The following is a 23,744-nucleotide window of genomic DNA, read 5'->3' as shown; positions in this document are numbered from 1 at the left end:
ATCCAAATCTTCCACTAAACTATTTCAGTATGACCAGTGTTATTTAAAGCCGGGGTCCCTAACCTCTAGGATTTAATGCCTGATAAAATGAGGTGGAGATGAAGTAATAATAATACAAATGAAGGGCACAATATATGAATCCTTGCAAAACCATTCCCCTTCACCTCTGGTCCATGAAAAAATTGTCTTTGATGAAACCAGTCCCTGGTACCAAAAACATTGGGGACCACTGATTTTAAGTGCATCAGAAACATAATGAGCTTATAAAAATAAAAATATATCTCCTTTCTTTTGCTGTATTATCCATGAGAAAAAATATGGGCAAAATACATGACAATGCATTATATCACTATAAGTATCCCACAGAACAGGTGACATAGTTATCTGCTACCTTGTATTATCCCTTAACATGTGACTATTAACAGAAGTTTATGCATAAGAATAAAAACTCAACGTCAAGGATACATTAACTATCAAGGAAAAATATATTTAATTTATATTTATACTGAAACTATGAATGCGACCCACATGTTTAGGTCAAGCATGAAATATTAGGAAGTAAGGAGATTAAAGCAATAGAATGACAGGTTTACTCATAATAAATCATATCACCACATAGTATAAGAACAGTTCTGAAAATGTGATTGGAAATGTTCCATTATTGTCTTAAAAAATGAAAGACTCAACAGGTCTTTCTCAATGGGTTTGGCACTGAGCTACCAAAGAAGCCCCCAAACTAATAACATTTAAATTCTTTTACTGACACTAAAATAGCAGTCTTTCTTTTCTGATTGCTTTAAAGAATTTATCTTGGTCTTTGATGTTTCGTACTTTGACTATGGTATGCATAGATGTGAAATATTTTTCTTAATCTACTTAATACTAATTTTTTCAATCCGTATTTCTAACCAATTTTTGAAATTTCAGTAAATTTTATTACTAATTTCCAATATGTCTCCCTTCTTTTGAATATTATGTAAAGGACTTACAAAGCCTCTCAAATGATTGTTTGTTTTTTTTCCAGAAATGCCATTCTATTAAATTCTATGTCTGGGTAAATTCCTCAGTATTATATTCTAATTTACTAATAGTCCCTTCAACAGTCTAAAGTATATTTCCTTCACTAAATATATATCCATTAATAGAGTTTTTATATCTGGTTTTTTTTTTTTCATGAAACTATACTTTTATTTATATTTTAAGGTAATGGATTTTTTTTTAAAGGTAATTTTCTTTATTTTTTTTTTTTTTACTTTACAATATTGTATTGGTTTTGCCACATATCAACATGAATCCGCCACGGGTGTACACGTGTTCCCAATCCCAAACCCGCCTCCTACCTCCCTCCCGACACCATAAAATTGTATCTTTAAGTCTACTCGTTTATATTATATGCCATTTAATTGTTGAATAAACTGAGTCATTTGGTATGAATACCCCATTCTGGACTAAAATGATACCATAAGGATTCAGTCAGACAGAATGATCTTCTATTTTCTGTATTTCCTATAACTAGGACTTATATCTAGCAACATATACATTAATATTTAGTTTTTGTTTGAAGTTGGGGTGGCAGGCGAGACACAAAGCATCAGTTGAAACTGGCATCTCTCCATGGAACTTCTGTTTCTATGTACATGCAATAACATCTTTCTTTAACAAATAAAATAGATTAAGAGATACTTCTGGAAAAATCAATAACCGGTATTCATGACATGCTAATCACTTTGGCAAGATCATCATATGCTTCCATATTGAGGAACTGAAATTCAATGTATCAAAAATGAGCTAGTTCATCAGGCACTCTATCAGATCAGACCCTCGAATCTGTTTGTCACTTCCACTGTATAATCATAAGGGATTTGATTTAGGTCAGCCCTGAAAGGTCTAGTGGTTTTCCCTACTTTCTTCAATTTAAGTCTGAATTTGGCAATAAAGGAGTTCATGATCTGAGCCACAGTCAGCTCCCAGTCTTGTTTTTGCTGACTGTATAGAGACTTCTCCATCTTTGGCTGCAAAGAATGTAATCAATCTGATTTCAGTGTTGACCATCTGGTGATGTCCATGTCTAGAGTCTTCTTGTGTTGTTGGAAGAAGGTGGTTGCTATCACCAGTGGGTTCTCTTGGCAAAAATCTATTAGCCTTTGCCCTGCTTCATTCTGTACTCCAAGGCCAAATTTGCCTGTTACTCCAGGTATCTCTTGACTTCCTACTTTTGCATTCCAGTCCCCTATAATGAAAAGGACATCTTTTCTGGGTGTTAGTTCTAGAAGTTATTGTAAGTCTTCATAGAACTGTTCAACTTCAGCTTGTTCAGCATTACTGTGCAGGGCACAGACTTGGATTACCATGATATTGAACGGTTTGCCTTGGAAACGAACAGATCATTCTGTTGTTTGTGAGACTGTGTCCAAGCACTGCCATTTTGGACTCTTTTGGTAACTATGGTGGCTACTCCATTTCTTCTAAGGGATTCTTGCCCACAGTAGTAGATATAATGGTCATCTGAGTTAAATTCACCCATTCTAGTATATTTTAGTTTGCTGATTCCTAAAATGTCAACATTCACTCTTGCCATCTTCTGTTTGACCACTTCCAATTTGCTTTGATTCATGAAACTAACATTCCAGGTTCCTACGCAATACTACTCTTTATAGCATAGGACCTTGTGTCCATCATCAGTCACTTCCACAACTGGGTGTTGTTTTTGCATTGGCTCCATCTCTTCATTCTTTCTGGAGTTATTTCACCACTGATTTCCAATAGCATTTTGGGCACCTACCGACCTGGGGAGTTCATCTTTCAGGGTCTTCTCTTTTTGCCTTTTCATACTGTTCATGGGGTTCTCAAAGCAAGAATAGAGAAGTGGTTTGCCATTCCTTTCTCCAGGGGATCACATTTTGTCAGAACTGTCCACCATGACCCATACATCTTGGGTGGCCCTACACAGCATGGTTCATAGTTTCACTGAGTTAGACAATGCTGTGGTCAATGTAATCAGACCTGTTAGTTTTCTGTGATTGTGGTTTTCAGTCTGTCTGCCCTCTGATACAGAAGGATAAGCGGCTTACGGAAGCTTCCTGATGGGAGAGACTAAGGGGGAAACTGGGTCTTGTTCTGATGGGCAGGGCCAGGCTCAGTAAATCTTTAATCCAATTTTCTGTTGATGGGTGGCATGTGTCCCCTCCCTGCTATTTACCAGGGGACAAACTATGGTGGAGGTAATGAAGATAACAGCAACCTCCTTCAAAAGATCCCATGCACATATTGCTACACTCAATGGCCCCAACCCTGGAGCAGGGTACCACTGACCCACACCTCCACTGGAGATTCCTGGACACTCACAGGAAAGTCTGGGTCACTCTCTTGTGGGGTCACTGCTCCTTTCTCCTGGGTCCTGGTACACACAAGGTTCTGTTTGTGCCCTTCAAGAGTTCATTTCCCAGTCCTGTGTAAGTTCTGGCAGCTCTATGGTGAGGTTAATGGAGACTTCCTTCAAGAAGGCTTATGCCATATGCAAGTCTGCTACACCCAGAGCTCCTGTCCCTGTGGCAGTTCACTGCTGACCGCACCGCCACAGGAGATGCTCAAACACAGTTCTGTCTCAGACTCTGTGGGGTACCTGGGTCCTGGTGTGCACAAGGTTTGTTTGAGCCCTCTGAGTGTCTCTGGCGGGAATGAGGCTTTATTCTGAATGCAAATTTGCCCCTACTGTCATCTTGCTGGGGCTTCTCCTTTGCCTTTGGGTGTGAGATATCTCCTCACAGTTGCTCCTAGACAAAGTGAGTGATGAACTATGGGTAGAGGCATTGTATAGGAGGCTGGGATCAACACCTTCCCTAAGAAAAAGAAATCGAAAAAGCAAGAGAGTTCCAGAAGAACATCTATTTTTGCTTTATTGACTATGCCAAAGCCTTTGACTGTGTGGATCACAATAAACTCTGGAAAATTCTGAAAGAGTTGGGAATACCAGACCACCTGACCTGCCTCTTGAGAAACCTGTATGCAGGTCAGGAAGGAACATGGAAAAACAGACTGGTTCCAAATAGGAAAAGGAATATGTCAAGGCTGTATACTGTCACCCTGCTTATTTAACTTGTATGCAGAGAACATCATGAGAAACACTGGGCTGGATGAAGCATGAGGTGGAATCAAGATTGCCGGGAGAAATATCAATAACCTCAGATATGCAGATGACAGCACGCTTATGGCAGAAAGTAAAGAACTAAAAAGCCTCTTGATGAAACTGAAACAGGAGAGTGAAAAAGATGGCTTGACACTCAACATTCAGAAAACTTAAGATAATGGCATCTGGTCCCATCACTTCATGGCAAATAGATGGGGAAACAGTGGAAACAGTGGCTGACTTTATTTTCTTGGGCTCCAAAATCACTGCAGATGGTGACTGCAGCCATGAAATTAAAAGAAGCTTACTCCTTGGAAGGAAAGTTATGACCACCTTAGACATCATATTAAGAGTAGAGACATTTTCCAACAAAGGTCCGTCGAGTCAAGGCTACACTTTTTCCAGCAGTCATGTATGGATGTGAGAGTTGGACTATAAAGAAAGCTGAGAGTAGAAGAGTTGATGATTTTGAACTGTGGTGTTGGAGAAGACTCTTGAGAGTCCCTTGGACTGCAAGGAGATATAACCAGTCCATTCTAAAGGAGGTCAGTCCTGGGTGTTCTTTGGAAGGACTGATGTTGAAGCTGAAACTCCAATATTTGGCCCGCTGATGCAAAAAGCTGACTCATTTGAAAAGACCGTGATACTGGGGAAGATTGAAGGCAGGAGGAGAAGGGGACAACAGAGGATGAGACGGTTAGATAGCATCACCGACTCAATGGACATGAGTTTGGGTAAACTCCAGGAATTGGTGATGGACAGGGAGGCCTGGTGTGCTGCGGTTCATGGGTTCACAAAGAGCTGAACATGACTGAGCGACTGAACTGAACTGAAAAAGGTAGAAACGCTGTCTGAGGAGGTCTTAAAAATACCTGAGAAAAGAAGAGAGGCAAAAAGCAAAGGAGAAAAGGAATGATACAACCATTTGAATGTAGAGTACCAAAGAATAGCAAGGAGGGATAAGAAAGCCTTTCTCAGTGATAAATGTAAAGAAATAGAGGAAAGCAATAGAATGGGAAAGACTAGAGTTCTCTTCAAGAAAATCAGAGATACCAAGGTAACATTTCATTCAAAGATGGGCTCAATAAAGGACACAAATGGTATGGACCTAACAGAAGCAGAAGATATTAAGAAGAGGTGGCAAGAATACACAGTAGAACTATACAAAAAGATCTTCATGACTTAGATAATCACAATGGTGTTATCCCTCACCTAGAGCCAGGCATCCTGGAATGTGAAGCAAAATGGACCTTAGGAAGTATCATTAAGAAATAAAGCAAGTGGAGGTGATGGAATTACAGTTGAACTATTTCAAATTCTAAAAGAGGATGCTGTGAAAGTCCTGCACTCAATATGCCAGCAAAATTTGGAAAACTCAGCAGTGGCCACAGGACTGGAAAAGGTCAGTTTTCATTCCAATCCCAAAGAAACGCAATGCCAAAGAATGCTCAAACTACCGCACAATTGCACTCATCTCACACACTAGTAAAGGAATGCTCAAAATTCTCCAAGCTAAACTTCAACAATACGTGAACTGTGAACCTCCAGATGTTCAAGTTGGTTTTAGAAAAGGCAGAGGAACCAGAAATTAAATTGCCAACATTCATTGGATCACTGAAAAACCAAGAGAGTTCCAGTAAAACATCTATTTCTTCTTTTATGACTATGCCAAAGCCTTTGACTGTGTGGAACACCATAAACTCTGGAAAATTTTGAAAGAAATGGGAATACCAGACCACCTGACCTGCCTCTTGGGTAACCTGTATGCAGGTCAGGAAGCAACAGTTAGAACTGGACATGGAACAACAGACTGGTTCCAAATAGAAAATGGAGTATGTTAAGGCTGTATATTGTCACCATGCTTATTTAAGTCATATGCAGAGTACATCATGAGAAATGCTGGGCTGGAAAAGCACAAGCTGGAATCAAGATTGCCGGGAGAATTATCAATAACCTCAGATATGCAGAAGACACCACCCTTATGGCAAAAAGCGAAGAAGAATTAAATAGACTCTTGATGAAAGTGAAAGAATAGAGTGAAAAATTTGTTTTAAAGCTCAACATTCAGAAAACTAAGATCATGCCATCTGGTCCCATCACTTTATGGCAAATAGATGGAGAAACTGTGGAAACAGTAGCAGACTTGATTTTTGGGGGGTTACAAAATCACTGCAGATGGTGACTGCAGCCATGAAATTACTCTTTGTAATAAAAGTTATGACCAACCCAGTTAGAATATCAAAAAGCAGAGACATTACTTTGCCAACAACAGTCTGTCTAGTTAAAGCTATGGTTTTTCCAGTAGTCATGTATGGATGTGAGAATTGGACTATAAAGAAAACTGAGCACCAAAGAATTGATGCTTTTGAACTGTGGTGTTAGGGAAGACTCTTGAGAGTCCCTTGGATTGCAAGGAGATCCAACCAGTCCATCCTAAAGGAAATCAGTCCTGAATATTCATTGGAAGGACTGATGTTGAAGCTGAAACTCCAATACTTTGGCCACCTGATGTGAAGAACTGACTCATTTGAAAAGACCCTGATGCTGGGCAAGATTGAAGGTGGGAGGAGAAGGCGATGACAGATGATGAGATGGTTGGATGGCATGACTGACTTGATGGACATTAGTTTGAGTAAACCCTGGGAGTCGGTGATGGACAGGGAGGCCTGGCATGCTGCAGTCCTTCCAGTTGCAAAGAGTCAGATATGAGTGAGTGACTGAACTGATACTGAAATTGAAAACTGAGCTATGGCAGACTCAGTGATAGTATGCAAGGTCTGATTAAATTAGAAATCAATAAGCTAACAGTAAGAAATTAAAGAACTGTTGTTTCTATGAGAATAACAGACTGAAAACTTTGGCAATACTCAAAAAGGGTGAGTAACTAAAAGAAAATTGAGGCTATGTCACTTCGGGGTTGAAGACTAAAGTAAAATCATAAAAAATGAAACGGATTCTGCACTGAAGACTGCATGGCTGAGCCAAGATGGATAGGGTTTATACTTCTACTATAAAAAAAGTATAAAAAGCTGCATAAAATATATAAAATAATAGCTTTTAGATGTTGGATTGTCAGGCAGAGAAGCGCAGTAGTATAGGCAGAGTAACCCAGACAGAGACTGGGTATCTCCCTGAGTTGAGGAAAAGGAGCTGGGACTATAGACGGTAGGGTAGCTAAATTATTATGAGGCACAGTACCAAGATGCACATGACAGTGAGCTCCCTAAGTCTGCAGAAAGACCCCAGCAATTCTTCAGCTGAATACTCAAGAGCTCCTGTATGTGAAGAAACCACCCAATGCTGAGGAAAGAATGGAAAGAGCAGACAGGACAATATCTGGAGCAAACATAGGGCCTGAAATATTTTTGTGTTCCAATGAATTAGAACAGAAAAGCCTTCTAATTCATCCAAAAAAGTACAAAAAATGTTTTACCTTAGTACCTGGGTAAAGTTAACCTTAGACTACATGCTGCATTGGTCCACTTTACAAACCTTGATTAAAAAGTCTTGAAAAGACCAAACATTAATTATGTCCTGCCGGGAGCCACCACGGGAGATCCCACCCATGACAAGGTCATGTGGAAGAGAACTGTTAAGCAAGGCTTCAGAACTCAATGGGCTCCCTAGGCTTTCTCGAGCATCTACCCAAAAACCAGAATCTGTCTGATTTACTATTTCATGACTTTCACCAACTCTTCTGACATTAACAGGGGGCTATTCCTGACTACCTTTCTCTGGAGAAAATTAACTTAGGGCTATAGCTAATAAGTCTCCTGGACATGAGAGGAATATTTCTAATCAAAACCCCTCTGTTAGCATTTTAGCTTGACTGGCACGTGTATCTAGACTCTTGCAGCTATGCATATGATTATTTACAGCCTCCCAACTGTGAGAGGCACAAAAAGCTTAAAACATAGAACCTTTTAAAGAGTTAAAAGTTATTAGAGTAGTGCTAATGTAGGATTTCATTATTGGGCCAATTGTTGTTGCTAAGTTCTCATATCTTTTATCTACTGTGCACCTGGGAGTGCATTAGTTAACATAGTTGGAAAGTAAGAAGAACAAGTGTAGCCTTGAATTTAACTACATCAGACTTTTAAGCTAACTGGTTCTTTCTTGTAACTCACTGCCTCTTTGCTTTGTGAGAATGTAACTCTGTTTGATATTTTCTGAAGCTGACATAGATTAGAAATATAAAGAAAAAACACTTGAGGGAAAATAAGTTCTCTGGTTGAGCAGCCTTTATCAAAAGAGGGTTATAAAATGTTCACAGGCCTCCAAGGCCAGAAGATAATGTACACAATATTGTTTATGGGAAAGGTTTGCAAAAAAAGTCCTGGTTTCAATAAAGACAAAACAGATGTAATGTTTGGGCTGACTCTGTATGATTTTGCATCATTCATTTCCCTTTATGTATAAGACAAGGTATAAAAGTACCTTTTAAAAATAAAGCTATTGGGCCTTGCACACCAAAGCAGCTTGGTTTCCCCGCGTCAATCATTCTTTCTCTCCCTCCCTCTGTTTTTCAGGCTGATTCCTTGGAGCATAGAGGCTCCCTGCGTTCACTTATCTGCCCAGGTTTCTAAGACCTGAACGGGAAGACGTTCTGCGTCTTCACTCCCGTGGGAGACCAAAAGAGCACCTGTGGCCTCCGTGAACAGGGCAAACTTCTTGTCTCAGAGCTTTATTGGTTCTCTATGTAAACCAAGGAATATCAGCCTCTTTCTCTCCTCTATTTTCTTATCTACAATATTCTTTCCTTATCTCTCTAAATCATCTGCTGACGCCGTTTTTCTTTCAGGTTCCCCTGTATCCTGCAGGGGCTAGACCTCGGCAATGTCTCAGAAAAAAGTGGATGATAATTTTCAGAATGTCTTGTCTGGCACTCAACAAAACCCACAGTGGCTGGCATCTAATAAAAATTGTGAGGCATTCAAAGAAGAAAGAAAATGACTCATAAGAATGAGAAAAATCAATCAAAAGAAACAAAACCAGAAATAATGCAGATGATGAAACTAGTAAAATAAAGAGTAAAACATTACAACCAAATTCATGTGTTCAAGAGGCTATAGAAAAGCCTGCAGAGAATAAAAGAAACATGAAGAAAATGACCCCAAAGAATAGCATGAAAGAATGGTAAAAACTAGCTATAAATTTTAAAACATCTTAAATACAACCAGTGCAAAAGATAAATTAACTACAAAGGATGCAAGATAAGTATGATAGGAATTTTAGACAGAAACAAGGCAAACCACAGAAAGTGGATCAATTCCTTTAAAAGACTGAAAAAAAGTCAAGCTAAAATCCATACTAAAAAAAGACACCTTTCTAACCACCTCCAAATAAAATATAATCTTTGTTTTTCTAGAAATTAATTTTAAGAAGTTGAGAAGCATTTAGTTCATTTGTAAAAAGGTGATAAAATTTGAGACAAAAAGAGCAAAAACCTATGGCATCTTGGAAAGGACCTAACCCCTTCAAACACTATAACAGCAGGAGCAGCAGGTATAGTTGAGTTGACAAGCCTGGGAATGCCCATGAAAATCAAAGATTTAAACTGAGGGAGGTGACTCAACTGATACAGCATGCTACATATCTATACCCAGGGAAGGCTTCAATAAAAATGCTGAACTTTGGAAGAATAAATTTGGAAAGAGAGAGTTCTGCTTAAAGCTACAGTCCAGCAGAGAGAAATTGTTCATATTAAGTCCAAGTAAATTATTCAAAAACAAAATCGCCAACAACAGAACAAATTTCAGGGGTAAAATCAGAACCCAAATTTGGTATGATATATTTTGTAAAATAAATAGTTTCTAACGAAAGTTGGATGATGTACTAAGAAAAAGGAAAGTAATAGTTACACCTGGAAATTGGAATGTGAAGTCAAGTGGGCCTTAGAAAGCATCACTACGAACAAAGCTAGTGGAGGTGATGGAATTCCAATTGAGCTGTTTCAAATACTGAAGGATGATGCTGTGAAAGTGCTGCATTCAACATGCCAGCAAACCTGGAAAACTCAGCAGTGGCCACAGGACTGGAAAAGGTCAGTTTTCATTCCAATCCCAAAGAAAGGCAATGCCAAAGAATGCTCAAACTACCGCACAATTGCATTCATCTCACATGCTAGTAAAGTAATGCTCAAAATTCTCCAAACCAGGCTTCAGCAATACATGAACCGTGAACTCCCTGACGTTCAAGCTGGTTTTAGAAAAGGCAGACGAACCAGAGATCAAATTGCCAACATTCACTGGATCATGGAAAAGCAAGAGAGTTCCAGAATAACATCTATTTCTGCTTTACTGACTATGGCAAAGACTTTGACGGTGTGGATCACAATAAACTGTGAAAAATTCTGAAAGAGATGGGAATACCAGATCATCTGACCTGCCTCTTGAGAAACCTGTATGCAGGTCAGGAAGCAACAGTTAGAACTGGACAAGGAACAACAGACTGGTTCCAAATAGGAAAAGGAGTATGTCAAAGCTGTATATTGTCACCCTGCTTATTTAACTTATATGCAGGGTACATCATGAGAAATGCTGGACTGGAAGAAACACAAGCTGGAATCAAGATTGCCGGGAGAAATATCAGTAACCTCAGATATGCAGATGACACCACCCTTATGGTACACAGTGAAGAGGAGCTAAAAATCCTCTTGATGAAAGTGAAAGAGGAGAGCGAAAAAGTTGGCCTAAAGCTCAACATTCAGAAAACGAAGATCATGGCATCCGGTCCCATCACTCCATGGGAAATAGATGGAGAAAACAGAGGAAACAGTGTCAGACTTTATTTTTTGGGCTCCAGAATCACTGCAGATGGTGACTGCAGCCATGAAATTAAAAGACGCTTACTCCTTGGAAGAAAAGTTATGACCAACCTAGATAGCATATTCAAAAGCAGAGACATGACTTTACTGACTAAGGTCCGTCTAGTCAAGGCTATAGTTTTTCCTGTGGTCATGTATGGATGTGAGAGTTGGGCTGTGAAGAAGGCTGAGTGCCGAAGAATTGATGCTTTTGAACTGTGGTATTGGACAAGACTCTTGAGAGTCCCTTGGACTGCAAGGAGATCCAACCAGTCCATTCTGAAGGAGATCAACCCTGGGATTTCTTTGGAAGGAATGATGCTAAAGCTGAAACTCCAGTACTTTGGCCACCTCATGCAAAGAGTTGACTCACGGGAAAAAACTCTGATGCTGGGAGAGATTGGGGGCAGGAGGAGAAGGGGACGACCCAGGATGAGATGGCTGGATGGCATCACGGACTCGATGGACGTGAGTCTGAGTGAACTCCGGGAGATGGTGATGAACAGGGAGGCCTGGTGTGCTGCGATTCATGGGGTCACAAAGAGTCGGACATGACTGAGCGACTGAACTGAACTGAAAGAAACTGTCTCTGAGTGGGCCCAGTGGTTAAAGACAGCAACAATTTTAAAGCAGATATAACAAACAGAATCAATGCATAACAAGAAGCTATACTCAAAGAATTAGATGAGAACATGAGAAGGACATGAGTGGATTATGAAGAAATACCAACTAGAAAATACGACCAACTGAAAAGCACAATAAAAAAACCTAAAAACTCACCATACTTTCAGCAGTATATCTGAATTGACAGGAAAAAAAAACACCAAACCTGAAGATAACAGAAAATATCCAAATAATTGAGATGAAAAACACTGAGAAGGAAAAACAAGAAAGAGAAAGAGTGAGGAAGAGGAGGAGAGGGAGTGAGATAGAGAGAGAAAGAGAGAATGTGAGTAAGCTCCAAAACCCTAATGTGTACCAACATATGTGAAAAAGGAGTCCAAACAAAGAGAAATAAGGAAAAAAATATTAGAAGAATCCATGGCTGAAACTGATGAAAATCATTAATCTACAGATCCAAGAAGGTCAACAAAATCTCAGGATAAACAGAAAGAGGTCCATATCTAAACAGATAAAGAAACTGTGGAAAGCTAAGAAAAATGGGAAAGAAAAGAAAAATGAACATTACAAAAAAAGTGACTCATGATGTACAGGGGAAAAGCAAGGCTAATAACTGAATTTTTATTCAGAAAATATGAAGTACAGTAAGTGGCAGAAAGGTATCAAGTTACTGCAAGGAAAATTGTCCACCAAGAATTCTACACCCAGCAAACCTATCTTTTAGAAACGATGATGAAATAATGCATTTCCAGATAAAGAAAGACTGCTAGCACACTTGCTTTACAAGAAACAGGAAAGTTCTTCAAACTGAAAGGAAATATAACTCCATATAATAGCTCACATTCATAGAAGAAAATGAAGAATGTTAGAAATGCTAACAACGGGGTAAACAGAGAAGACAGGATGAACATTTGCTTGTTTAATTTCACTGAATAGCCTAAGATTTTGATAGTGGTAATTTCATTGAATAGCATAAGATTCTGATAGTGGATTATGGTTAAGATGGCACTGTTAAGACAATAACAAACAGAGATAAAAGATATATGACAATAACGCTACAAAGGAAGAACAAGAAAATGGAGATATACTGAAGCAAAGAAACTGTATTTATGTGAAGTTAGTCAAGCTAATGGGATGAAATTTCTGTAGCAACCATAAAGAAAATAAACAGATTGTTTAATGATTAAAACCCACTATCCATCTCTAGGCTCTTCATATGGGCTTCCCTGGTGGCTCAGAGGTTAAAGCGTCTGCCTCCAATGCGGGAGACCTGGGTTCGATCCCTGGGTCGGGAAGATCCCCTGGAGAAGGAAATGGCAACCCACTCCAGTATTCTTGCTTGGAGAATCCCATGGATGGAGAAACCTAGTGGGTTATAGTCCACGGGGTCGCAAAGAGTCAGACACGACTGAGCGACTTCACTTCACCTTAGGCTCTTCATAAGAGACATGTTTGGTGTTCAAAGACACAAGTAAATTGAAAATAAAATGATGAAAAAGATGTCATACATCAAACAAACAGAAAAGAGCTTTAGGTATGTTATTATGAGGCAAAGAAGTCTTTAAGAAAAAGATGTTTCATATTAGAAAAGGACATTTCATAATAACAAAAGGTCTACGGGAAGATGTAACAAAACAGAATATATTCTTCTATGCACATGGACTGTATTTTTGGAAGAGGGCATCTAGTAAACTTGTCTCTCACAATTTTTATTGAATATTATACTGGAGAGTCAAGGTAAATATTAAAAGTGTCTTTGCTCACAAAAGACATGATCCTGTATGTAGAAAATCTTAACAAATCGAAAAAAACAAAACACTGAAACCACAGAATGAATGAAAATATTTTATAATTTTTGAGGAATAAAGGAATTATATTTTTAACGTATCAATAAGAAGGAGTCTGGAAGAAAAATTAAGGAAACAACTCCCATTTATAATAAAATAAAAATGAAAACATATAGAAATAAATTTAATAAAAGCAATAAAGACATATACTGAAAATAATAAAAACTGCTAAAAGAAACTAAAGAATATCTAAGTAAATGCAGATACAACCTATACTCACAGAATGGAAAATGCAATATAATGAGGAAGGCAATTCTCTCCATATTGAAGTACTCATTGATTATATACTCCATCAATATTCCAGCAAGCTTTTATGTAAAGACTGACAATCTAATTATAAAATTTTATGTTCTCACTTTTATGTAGAATCTAAAACAGTGAACCTACAGAAATACCGAGTACATAGATGGTTGCAAATGCTAAGGGTGGGAGTAAAGTGGGGAGGTACTGATCAAAGAGAACAAACTTTTAGTTTGAGATAAAAAGGGTCTAGGGACCTAATGTATAGTATGGCGATTACAGTTAACCATATTGTATTACACAGTTGAAGGCTACTAAGGGAGTAATTTTAAAATATTACCACAACTATAAATTTTAAAAGGTGAGGTGATGGAGGTATTAACTAACTTTACTGGAGGTTAATCATTTAAAAATATATGTGTTTCAAAGGACTTTGTTGTACACCTTGAATGTATGTATCTTATATGTCAACTAGATCTCAATAAAGCTTTTAAAAAATTTCAAAAGTACTGAGATCAATACAGGTGGTATGGGTGTAAGAAAAGATTTAAAAATCCAAAAATAAAACTTTGCACTTATAGTAATTTGATTCCCAGGAAAGCGCTAAAGCAACTCAGTTGAAGAACAGCCTTCTACCAATGATGCTTCTAAAAATAAACACCTATATGCAAAAAGTATACTTATACGCTTATATACACCATATACAAAAACTAACTTAAAATAGGTTATATAAATTAACTTAAATGATTAAAAATCTAGAATATAATGCATAAGAATGGGTTAGGCAAAATGTTCACAGATACGACATCAAAAGCATGACCAAAGAAGAAAAATGGATAAATTATTGTGTTGAATTTGAAAACTTTTGCTCTTCAAAAGGTACCATGAAGAAAGAAAATAAAGTCATAGGCTGGGGAAAATTATGAAAATCATTTATGTGATAACACACCAGAATTCAGAATACAAAAAGTACTCTTATAAAATCTCTCTTGATAATTGTTAGAATAAAAAGAAGATCAGTAAGGATAGAAAAGACTTAACCAACCGTAAACCAACTCTGACCTAACTGGCATAAAAACAGAAGCATGATACATACTGTTTTCCTACTCAAAAGGAAAGTTTATCACAACAGAACATACTGTGGTACATAAAACAAATCTTATTAAACTTAACACTTAAATCATACAAAGTATATTCTCTGACTAAAATGATTTTAAGTTAGGAGAAAATAAAAAGAAAGTTTTGAGATATCTGCAAATATACACAAAACTTCTGAATCTAAATAATCCATGGTTCAAAAAAGTAAGCCCAAAGGGAAATCAGAAAGTATTTTGAACTAAATGAAAATGCAAACACCACACATCCAAATCGAGGGAAAACAGGTATAGCACTGCTAAGAAAGAAAATTATAGGAGTAAAAAAGCTCCAATACTTTGGCCACCTGATGCTTAGAGCAGAGTCATTGGAAAAGACCTTAATGCTGGGAATGACTGAAGGTAGGAGAAGGGGATGACAGAAGATGAGATGGCTGGATGGCATCATCAACTCAATGGAGACTGTCTGACTCTTTGTGACCCCATGGACTGTAACCCACCAGGTCCCTCTGTCCATGGGATTTTTCAGGCAAGATTACTGGAGTGGGTTGCTATTTCCTTCTCCAGGGGATCTTCCCATCCCAGGGACTAAACCCAGGTCTCTTTACCATCTGAGCTACCAGGGAAGCCCAATGGACATGAATTTGAGCAAACTCCAAGAAACTGAATGACAAGTAGTTCATGGGGTCACAAACAGTTGAACACAACAAACTGACTGAACAACAAGGAATTATAGCAGAAAGAAAAGCAAGGATTAAATCAACAATCTCTGTTTCCACCTTGAGAAACTAAGGACGAAGGAAGGAAACCTAAAGAAAGCAGACGAAAGAAAATAATAATAAAAAGAGCAGTCCTCAGGTGAAACAGAAAACAAAAACAGTGAAAACCAAAATCTCGTTCTCTTAAGAAAAAATAAGTATATTCTAGACAGAAGATAAGTGAGATGACAGAGGAATATGTTTCAGACAAAAACAGGATAAAACCACAGAACAACAACCAAGAGATGCAGAGACAGGCAATCTACCTATGCATTCAGAGTGATAACTGTAAAGATGATGAAAGGTACTGAGAGAAGAATGGATGCATGGAGCAAGAAATGAGGCATTTTTAACAAAGAATTAGAAAATATAAAGAATAACAAAACAGAAGAATACAATAACTGAAATGAAAAATGTAACAGGAGGAATCAACAGTAGACTACAAGAGGCAGAAGAATGTATCAGCTGGAAGACAAAGTAGTGAAAATCACTGCCACAGAACAGAAAAAAAAATTATATAAAATGAGGAAGTTTAGGAGAATTCTGGGAAACCATCAAGCGGAATAATATTTACATTATAGGGGTCCCAGAAAGAGAGGAGAGAGGTGGAGGAAGAACTTGAAGAGCTGGAAACTTTCCTAACCAAGGAAAGAAAACAGTCACCCAAATTCCCACTCAGGATTAATCCACAGAGGAACACACCTAGACACTCTGTAACCAATTAACAAAAGTTAACAGGATTCCTTTCAAATCCCATTATATACACAATATAACCTTCTTTGGATGAAGAGTGGCCTTTGGTGTGGTCGGGGTTGGTTCATACCACTTGCCCTAAGATCTCTTCCATTCCACATTACCAAGATGGTGGAAATTATTTTCAACACTTGATTTAGATATTTTGAGTATCTCAGCTATCTCCTGAACAGTGTAACATTGATTGTTTTCAATTAAAGTCTCGATTTGACTGCCATCGATTTCAACTGCTCTATCCGACCTTGGAGCATTTCCTGCAAGAAATCCCCAGCATGAAACTTTGCAAACCACATTAGACATCTCTGATTAGTCACAGCACCTTCTGTACACAGTGCACAAATCTTCTGCCACTTTAATGGCAGAAAGTGAAGAGGAACTAAAGAGTCTCTGGATGAGGGTGAATGAGGAGAATGAAAAAGCTGGCTTAAAACTCAACATTTAAAAAGTGAAAATCATGATATCTGGCCCCATCACCTCATGGCAAATATGAGGGGAAAGTGGAAACAGTGACATATTTTATTTTCTTGGGCTCCATAATTACTGCGGATAGTGACTGCAGCTACAAAATTAAAAGATGCTTGCCCCTTGGAAGAAAAGCTAAGACAAACCTGCTGCTGCTAAGTCGCTTCAGTCGTGTCTGACTCTGTGCGACCCCAGAGATGGCAGCCCATCAGGCTCTGCCGTCCCTAGGATTCTCCAGGCAAGAACACTGGAGTGGGTTGCCATTTCCTTCTCCAATGCATGAAAGTGAAAAGTGAAAGTGAAGTCGCTCAGTTGTACCCGACTCTTAGCGACCCTATGGACTACAGCCTACCAGGCTCCTTCGTCCATGGAATTTTCCAGGCAAGAGTACTGGAGTGGGTTGCCATTGCCTTCTCTGAAGACAAACCTAGACAGTGTATTAAAGGAAATCAACAATGAATATTCATTGGAACTTCTGATGCTGAGGCTCCAATACTTCAGCCACCTGATGTGACGAGCTGACTCATTGGAAAAGACCCTGATGCATGGAAAGATTGAGGGCAGGAGAAGAAGGGGGCAACAGAGGATGAGATGGTTGGATGGCATCACCGACTCAATGGATATGAGTTTGAGTAAACTCTGGGGGATAGTGAAGGACAGGGAAGCCTGGCATGCTTCAGTTTATGGGGCTACAAAGATCTGGACATGACTTAGCGAATGAACAGCATGGCAAAAAAATTAGGATGTCTAGAAGTAAGCATAAGAGCAGCAGTAATATAAGTGGTACTGCTAAGAAGTGCCAGGAATTGGAAGCTCAGAGAAAAAACAAGAAGAGAAAGAAGTAACTCAAAGACTGAAGAGATCCATGATGCAGGAAATGGCTAGGGGATTTTATTTGAGGAAGTGTTATTTGTTTGTAGGCACAGGACTTTAACGTAGACCAGTACGTGAAGCTTTCAGCAACAAGCTTCAGAATGCAATCCGGTGGTACTGTGTCATCTATGGTTAGAAAAATAGAGCTACGTATCACAGGATCATTTTTTTTCCCCCAAGAGAGTACACAGAACTGAATCCTGCAAGAAACCAGAAGCTGTACAATCATCGTCAGGTGTGAGTGAAACTGCACCTTGCTCTCTCTTATTGCTGACAATCCTTCAGCTCTACCATCTCCCATCCTTCCTCCCTCCTACAGTCAGCACCTCTTCTTCCTTATTCACTCAACGCCAAGTCCTATGTCAGCTGCTGTAATACTGTACTTTTTACAATACTGTAAAGATTAAAAATTTATTGTTTGCTTTTTGTGTATTACTCATGTATAAAAGTATTATAAAACTATTACACTATGGTACTGTATTAGATGGGCTTCCCCAGAAGCTCAGCTGGTAAATTTATCTGCAGTGCAGGAGACCTGAGTTCGATCCCTGAGCTGGGAAGACACCCTGGAGGAGGGCATGGCAACCACTCCAGTATTCTTGCCTGGAGAATCCCCATGGACAGAGGAATCTGGTGGGCTACAGTCCATGGGGTTGCAAAGATGTTGGACATGACTGAGCGACTAAGTACACTACTGTACTATATAGCTGATTGTGTTAGTTGGGGGTTCAGGATAACTTTGTTGGACTTATCAACACATTGGACCTAAAAATTTGCTCTCAGGACAGAACTCATGCTCCTATAGGGGACTTAAAGCATGTGTAAATTTTGTGTGTGTGTGTGTGTGTGTGTGTATATGAGTCACTTGCTCTGTACCAGAAACATGATACTGTAAATCATTTGTACTTTAAAAAATAAATCTGAATTTATAGTGATAAAAACATTCAAATGAAGAAAAATAATACATCACGATTATGTGGGTTTTAACCCAAGAACTTAAGGTTGAGTTAACATATGAGAAATCAACCAAATTAACTCACCACATTAATAGTCTTAAAATAGAAAAACCACAAAATGAACTGAAAAGATGGAGAAAAGTACTTGACAAAAATCAGCATTTATTCCTAATGAAGTCTCAGAAAGCCAGGACAAGATACAAAACTTTCTGAACTCAACAAAGTTAATCTACGAAAAACTTACAGTTCAGTCTTAAGGATGAAAGACTTTAGTAGCGAAAGAAATCAGAAGGAGACAAGAATGAGAAACGGAGTACAATATGTAAATTCTATTTCTATAAAATTTTAGAAAATGTAAACAAATCAGTTAGCTGATTAATGATTGCTTAAGGATGGGGAAGGTGAAGAGTGGTAGGAAGGGAGGAATTACAAAGTGTTATGAGAAATCTTTCCAGGATATGGACATACCTTGCCTGTCACTTTTACAGGTGTGTGTCTGTGTGTGTGTGTGTGTGTGTGTGTGTGTGTGTGTGTGTGTGTATGCCAAAACATCAATTATGCATTTAAATGTACAATTTATTTTATGTTAATTATATTTATGTATGTATGTACATGCTCAATCACTCACTCATGCACGACTCTGTGACCCTTTGGACTGTAGCCTGCCATGCTCCTCTGTCCATAGGATTTTTCAGGCAAGAATACTGGAGGGGGTTTGGTGATTCCTTCTCCTGGAGATCTTCCTACCTTAGTGATTGAACCCACGTCTCCTGTGTCTCTTGCATTGCAGACAGGTCCTTTAACCACTGATCCACTGGGGAAGTCCAAAAAGACTGCACAGCAGGTAGGAATTCAAGGACATTCTTGCATTTTTGAAAATTAATTTGTTGATAATTTATTATGAAGTGAAGTTCGCTCAGTTGTGTCCGACTCTTTGCGACCCCATGGACTATACAGTTCATGAAATTCTCCAGGCCAGAATATTAGAGTGGGTAGCCTTTCCCTTCTCCAGGGGATCTTCCTAACCCAGGCCTTCTGCACTGCAGGCAGATTCTTTACCAGCTGAGCCACCAGGAAAGCCCAGTATATGGAAGGAAGAGTATGTGATTCTCCATTCAGAGAATCCACACTCAAAAGTAAAAGCCTTGGTTCTATTTCAAGAGTTTTATATTTTGAATGACATCAAAATGATTTAAAGTAAATTATCAAAGTTACAATTTTTCCTTTAAAAAAAAATTCCCCCTACATTCTCTGTTTTAATTAACTTTTAAAATTAACTGGCCCATCACAAGTTTCAAAGGTGTCTAAAAAAACAGTCTTATTATCTGTATCCATGTCTTATCTATGTAAACATCACACCTAATTAACAGAAAACAACAAGCATATGTATATGATTCATTAATTCTCTATGAAATACACTCATGTAGTTAATATTTTAAAAGTTCACAGCTTTTAAAGAGAGACACTTGAAATAGAGCATGACAAAAATACTTCAGGAGTATATGTTGCTCCTACTTTCATGCATATAGTTGAAGGTAAAGAAGGATGATATTATAGAGATGCTGCATTATTTGCAGAGGTGTCCTTTCTTGTACACATTTCTCCGATAACAATTTTTAAAACACCGCTGGTTAATTTGATCATATAATAAGATATGTACAATGGAGCATTAAGCACGGAATTTAATTCTTTCAAAAATGAAGATAATGAAATCATATTAAGGCCACATTAACTTACTGATATCTTATTAATTAAAATGAAATTAGTACAAACGCAAGTACACAGGAAGTCTCCAACAGTATATATTCTGAATCTGGAAGAACGTGTCAATGATAGCTGTGGTACAATTTTGACCACAGTTAACAGCATGACATTTATTTAGCTTTCATATACAATAGTGCTTTCCAGCTAACAAAACAAGTAATTAAAGAGTTTATGTTTTTATAACTGAGTAGAACTACAAAGAAGCTGCAAATTAAGTTAAAAATCTTCTAAATGATTTTTAAAATCCCTTACCGGTATCTATGAACAAATATACCCTTAAAAATAGAGTTCATCATATTTTCGATTTCATCCTGATTTTCTTGTAGCTGAAATGAAAAATAAATAAAAATTAAAATACTAATAGTTTTATTTGAAATAAAGAGTTCCAATCATTTTAAATTCATGATTATTCTCATTCTGTGTAATTCTCAATCCTTTTTCTTAAGTATTGTGCAACAGATGTCTTAAATTACCAGGATCCTTTCATTTTTTTCTACAGCTTTACTACATTGGCTTAGAACCTTTTCCTGTCTCTCTCAGCATGTATTAATGGAGAAGGAAATGGCAACCCACTCCAGTGTTCTTGTCTGGAGAATCCCAGGGACAGGGAAACCTGGTGGGCTGACGCCTATGGGGTCGCACAGAGTCAGACACGACTGAAGTGACTTAGAAGCAGCAACATGTATTACACATGACTAAAAAATAGTGGTATGGTTTAAGTGTGACCAGATGACTATCACAAAATATCATTTGCTTTGGGAATAGGCCTCAACTTATATACCTCTCCTGTCCAAACCAGGTCCCCTGCTTGGTTTTACTTTTCTCAGTAACAGGTAATTCTTGACTATTATATTTGCCATTGTACAGGAAAGTTCCTATTTCACCTAAAGTATCCAAATATTAGTCTACATCTGATTAGCCTCAAAGTGAGTGCAGGTGAAATTCCCAATATAGGAGGACTACAAGGCGGCAAGCATCTTAGCCATTAGTGATGAAATGCAGCAACAAAATGAATACTATAGAAAAGAGATAAAGAAATTTCAGGCATTACTACTCATTGAAGTTAAAATCTGAGTTCAATTATTACTCAAAAGTAATAAAACCAGTGATACAAAAAGTACATTCAATACTGTAACAATAAAATACCTTCAGATCTCCTCTTTTAATATATGCTTTATTTTCAGTTTTACTGAAATAAGTTTGGGAATCATTCAAATTATTGAAACCTACTTTAAATTTACTTTTGCTACCTTTATTATATAAAAACTTAATAATTTATATAAGAGGTATACAGTTTGGTTAGCAGGACTTACTAAAGAACAATTCCAAAACTTACTTACAGTTATTTCTAGTATGGAATGTGCTATGAGTTGTACTGTGTTTCTCAAAACTTCATATACAGAAGTCTTAACTCCTAGACCTCAAACCTTATTTGGAAATAGAGTTGTAGCAGATGTGATTAGTTAACTTGGAGTCATAATGGAGTAGGATGGACCTCAAATCTAATTGACTGATGTCTCCTTTTTATAAGGAAAACAGAGATACACACAGTGAGAAGGCCATGTGAAGATCAGAGTTATCCTCTACTTTCCAGCCTATACAACTGTGAGACAATAAATTTCTGTCCTAAAGAAAAATCAGTTTGTGGTATCTGCTTTACCAGCCTTAGCCCTCCAATACATCACAGACTATGATTTAATCAATCATAAGTTTGTTCCCTCTTACTGCCAGTTATAACCCAGTATTTGTTGACAGTGATGTGTTTATAGCACTGAGATATTATTCTTTTTTCAAGGTAAAACAGAGATTAATACTGTACCTCTAAAATTTTATTTCTGATTGGATGAAAAAATGTTGCCCATAAAAATCTAGTTTAAAATCATTTTCAACCCATACATGAAACTTTCACTACAAAATTGGGGCCAATCTTATTACTCACAGAAATGTCTCATACACTACAAATATACAGTCTTTGGCTTTCTCATGGAATGCAACTTTGTTGGCCCCTAGTTCTGATGTTAGTATTTACTGTGCTTTCTGGTTTCATAGCTTGATAATCTTTTTCAGTTATCTAACTCTCAGACCACTTTCTTTCTAAACAGGGTTGTTTTGTGATACTCTTCTGCCATCACACTGCACTCAGATAACCACTGGCTGGAATCAAGTGCCAGATTCATTTGAAAACTTTGAGATCAAACAATCTAGCTTTAAAAAACAAATTGAAGAATCTCAGTTACTGTGAAACTTACCTCTTTACGTTTTTGAAGTAGTAACTCCAACCTTTCATTGGCTCTCTTCCCAATCATTTTATTTCTCTCAGCTTCATATTGTCTCTGTGTATTATCCTGATGAATACTGAGGTTTAAGGCAACATTCACCAGAGCAGTCATGAGCTTCATGGCTATGAAATAAAGGAAAATTATAGTATTCACCTGTGAATCAGAACTTCAAAAGTTTACAATTTTGTAGCAGAAATGGATGATGGAAGGAAACTAGTCAACTTCTATGTTTGATAATCTAGGCATAATTAAAATAAAAAGAAAAATTATTTTACGGAAATAAAATCATTTTAGTCTGCAAAAATTTTCTCTCTCTCAGTGTCCCTATAAGCTTGGCTTATTAATATTCCTACGAAAACCAGACTCATCCTGGGAGTTCTGCAGTGCTGCAGTGGGTAGGAATTGGCACTTTCACTGCCATGGCCTTGGGTTCAATTCCCGGTTGGGGAACTAAGATTCTACAAGCTGCATGGTGGAGACACAAACAAGCAACAATAACAAAAAAAAAATTCCAAACCCAAACACTGCCCCTACCTCCACAACTGACTCATTCTAATTATCAGCATGAAGAACTTAAATAGCATCTTCAACAACTTTCCCTCACCTTCAAACATACACAAAGCTAAGTGTGTGCATGTGTGCTCTCACTTCAGTCATGTCCAGCTCTTTGCAACCCTATGGACTGTAGCCCACCAGGCTCCTCTGTCCATGGGATTCTTCAGGCAAGACTACTAACCAAGCCTTTTAGACCTCACTTCTAGCTACCAGTTCTGTGTATACAATTGCTTCCTTAATACCTGTGCTTAGATGCCTCAGAGGTGTCTCAGCTGTGTACAATCAATTTATGACTTTTATTCCCATAGATGGTTCTTTCCCTATGTTCCTCAACTCAGTGAATGGCATAACTTTTGATTCCTGAAAAATGGACTGAACCTATGAAACACATTAAATTCATCAAAAACATGTTTTCTGAATTTCTCGTTGATCTAGTTTCCCCAGTCACAGTGTTCATGTACTTTTAAACATTCACCTGTATTCATAAATCTGTATTTAAATATTTTCAAACTTCTGTTTCAAATCCTCTGAGGAACGGGTATGACACAATATTAAATCTTTTGTCTATTCTTATTCAGTTTCATCATTGAAATGATGAGAGTATAGGGAAA

The 23,744-nt window shown here is 37.8% G+C and overlaps 1 protein-coding gene across 1 annotated transcript in view; it reads right to left on the bottom strand.

Moving 5' to 3' along the window:
• STAG1 (stromal antigen 1) overlaps positions 1-23,744 on the bottom strand; it is a 470,948-nt gene that overhangs the window by 141,015 nt on the left and 306,189 nt on the right. The window contains exons 8-9 of the mRNA XM_018050852.1: positions 22,549-22,700; positions 20,552-20,625 (exon numbers count right to left, since the gene is read on the bottom strand). Of these exons, the coding sequence (XP_017906341.1) occupies positions 20,552-20,625; positions 22,549-22,700 (226 nt within the window). The remainder of the gene's footprint in view (positions 1-20,551; positions 20,626-22,548; positions 22,701-23,744) is intronic.

Source organism: Capra hircus, chromosome 1 (assembly GCF_001704415.2).
Source record: "Capra hircus breed San Clemente chromosome 1, ASM170441v1, whole genome shotgun sequence".
In the NCBI taxonomy this organism is placed as follows: Eukaryota; Metazoa; Chordata; class Mammalia; order Artiodactyla; family Bovidae; genus Capra; species Capra hircus.
This window is presented reverse-complemented; position numbering and strand designations above follow the sequence as displayed.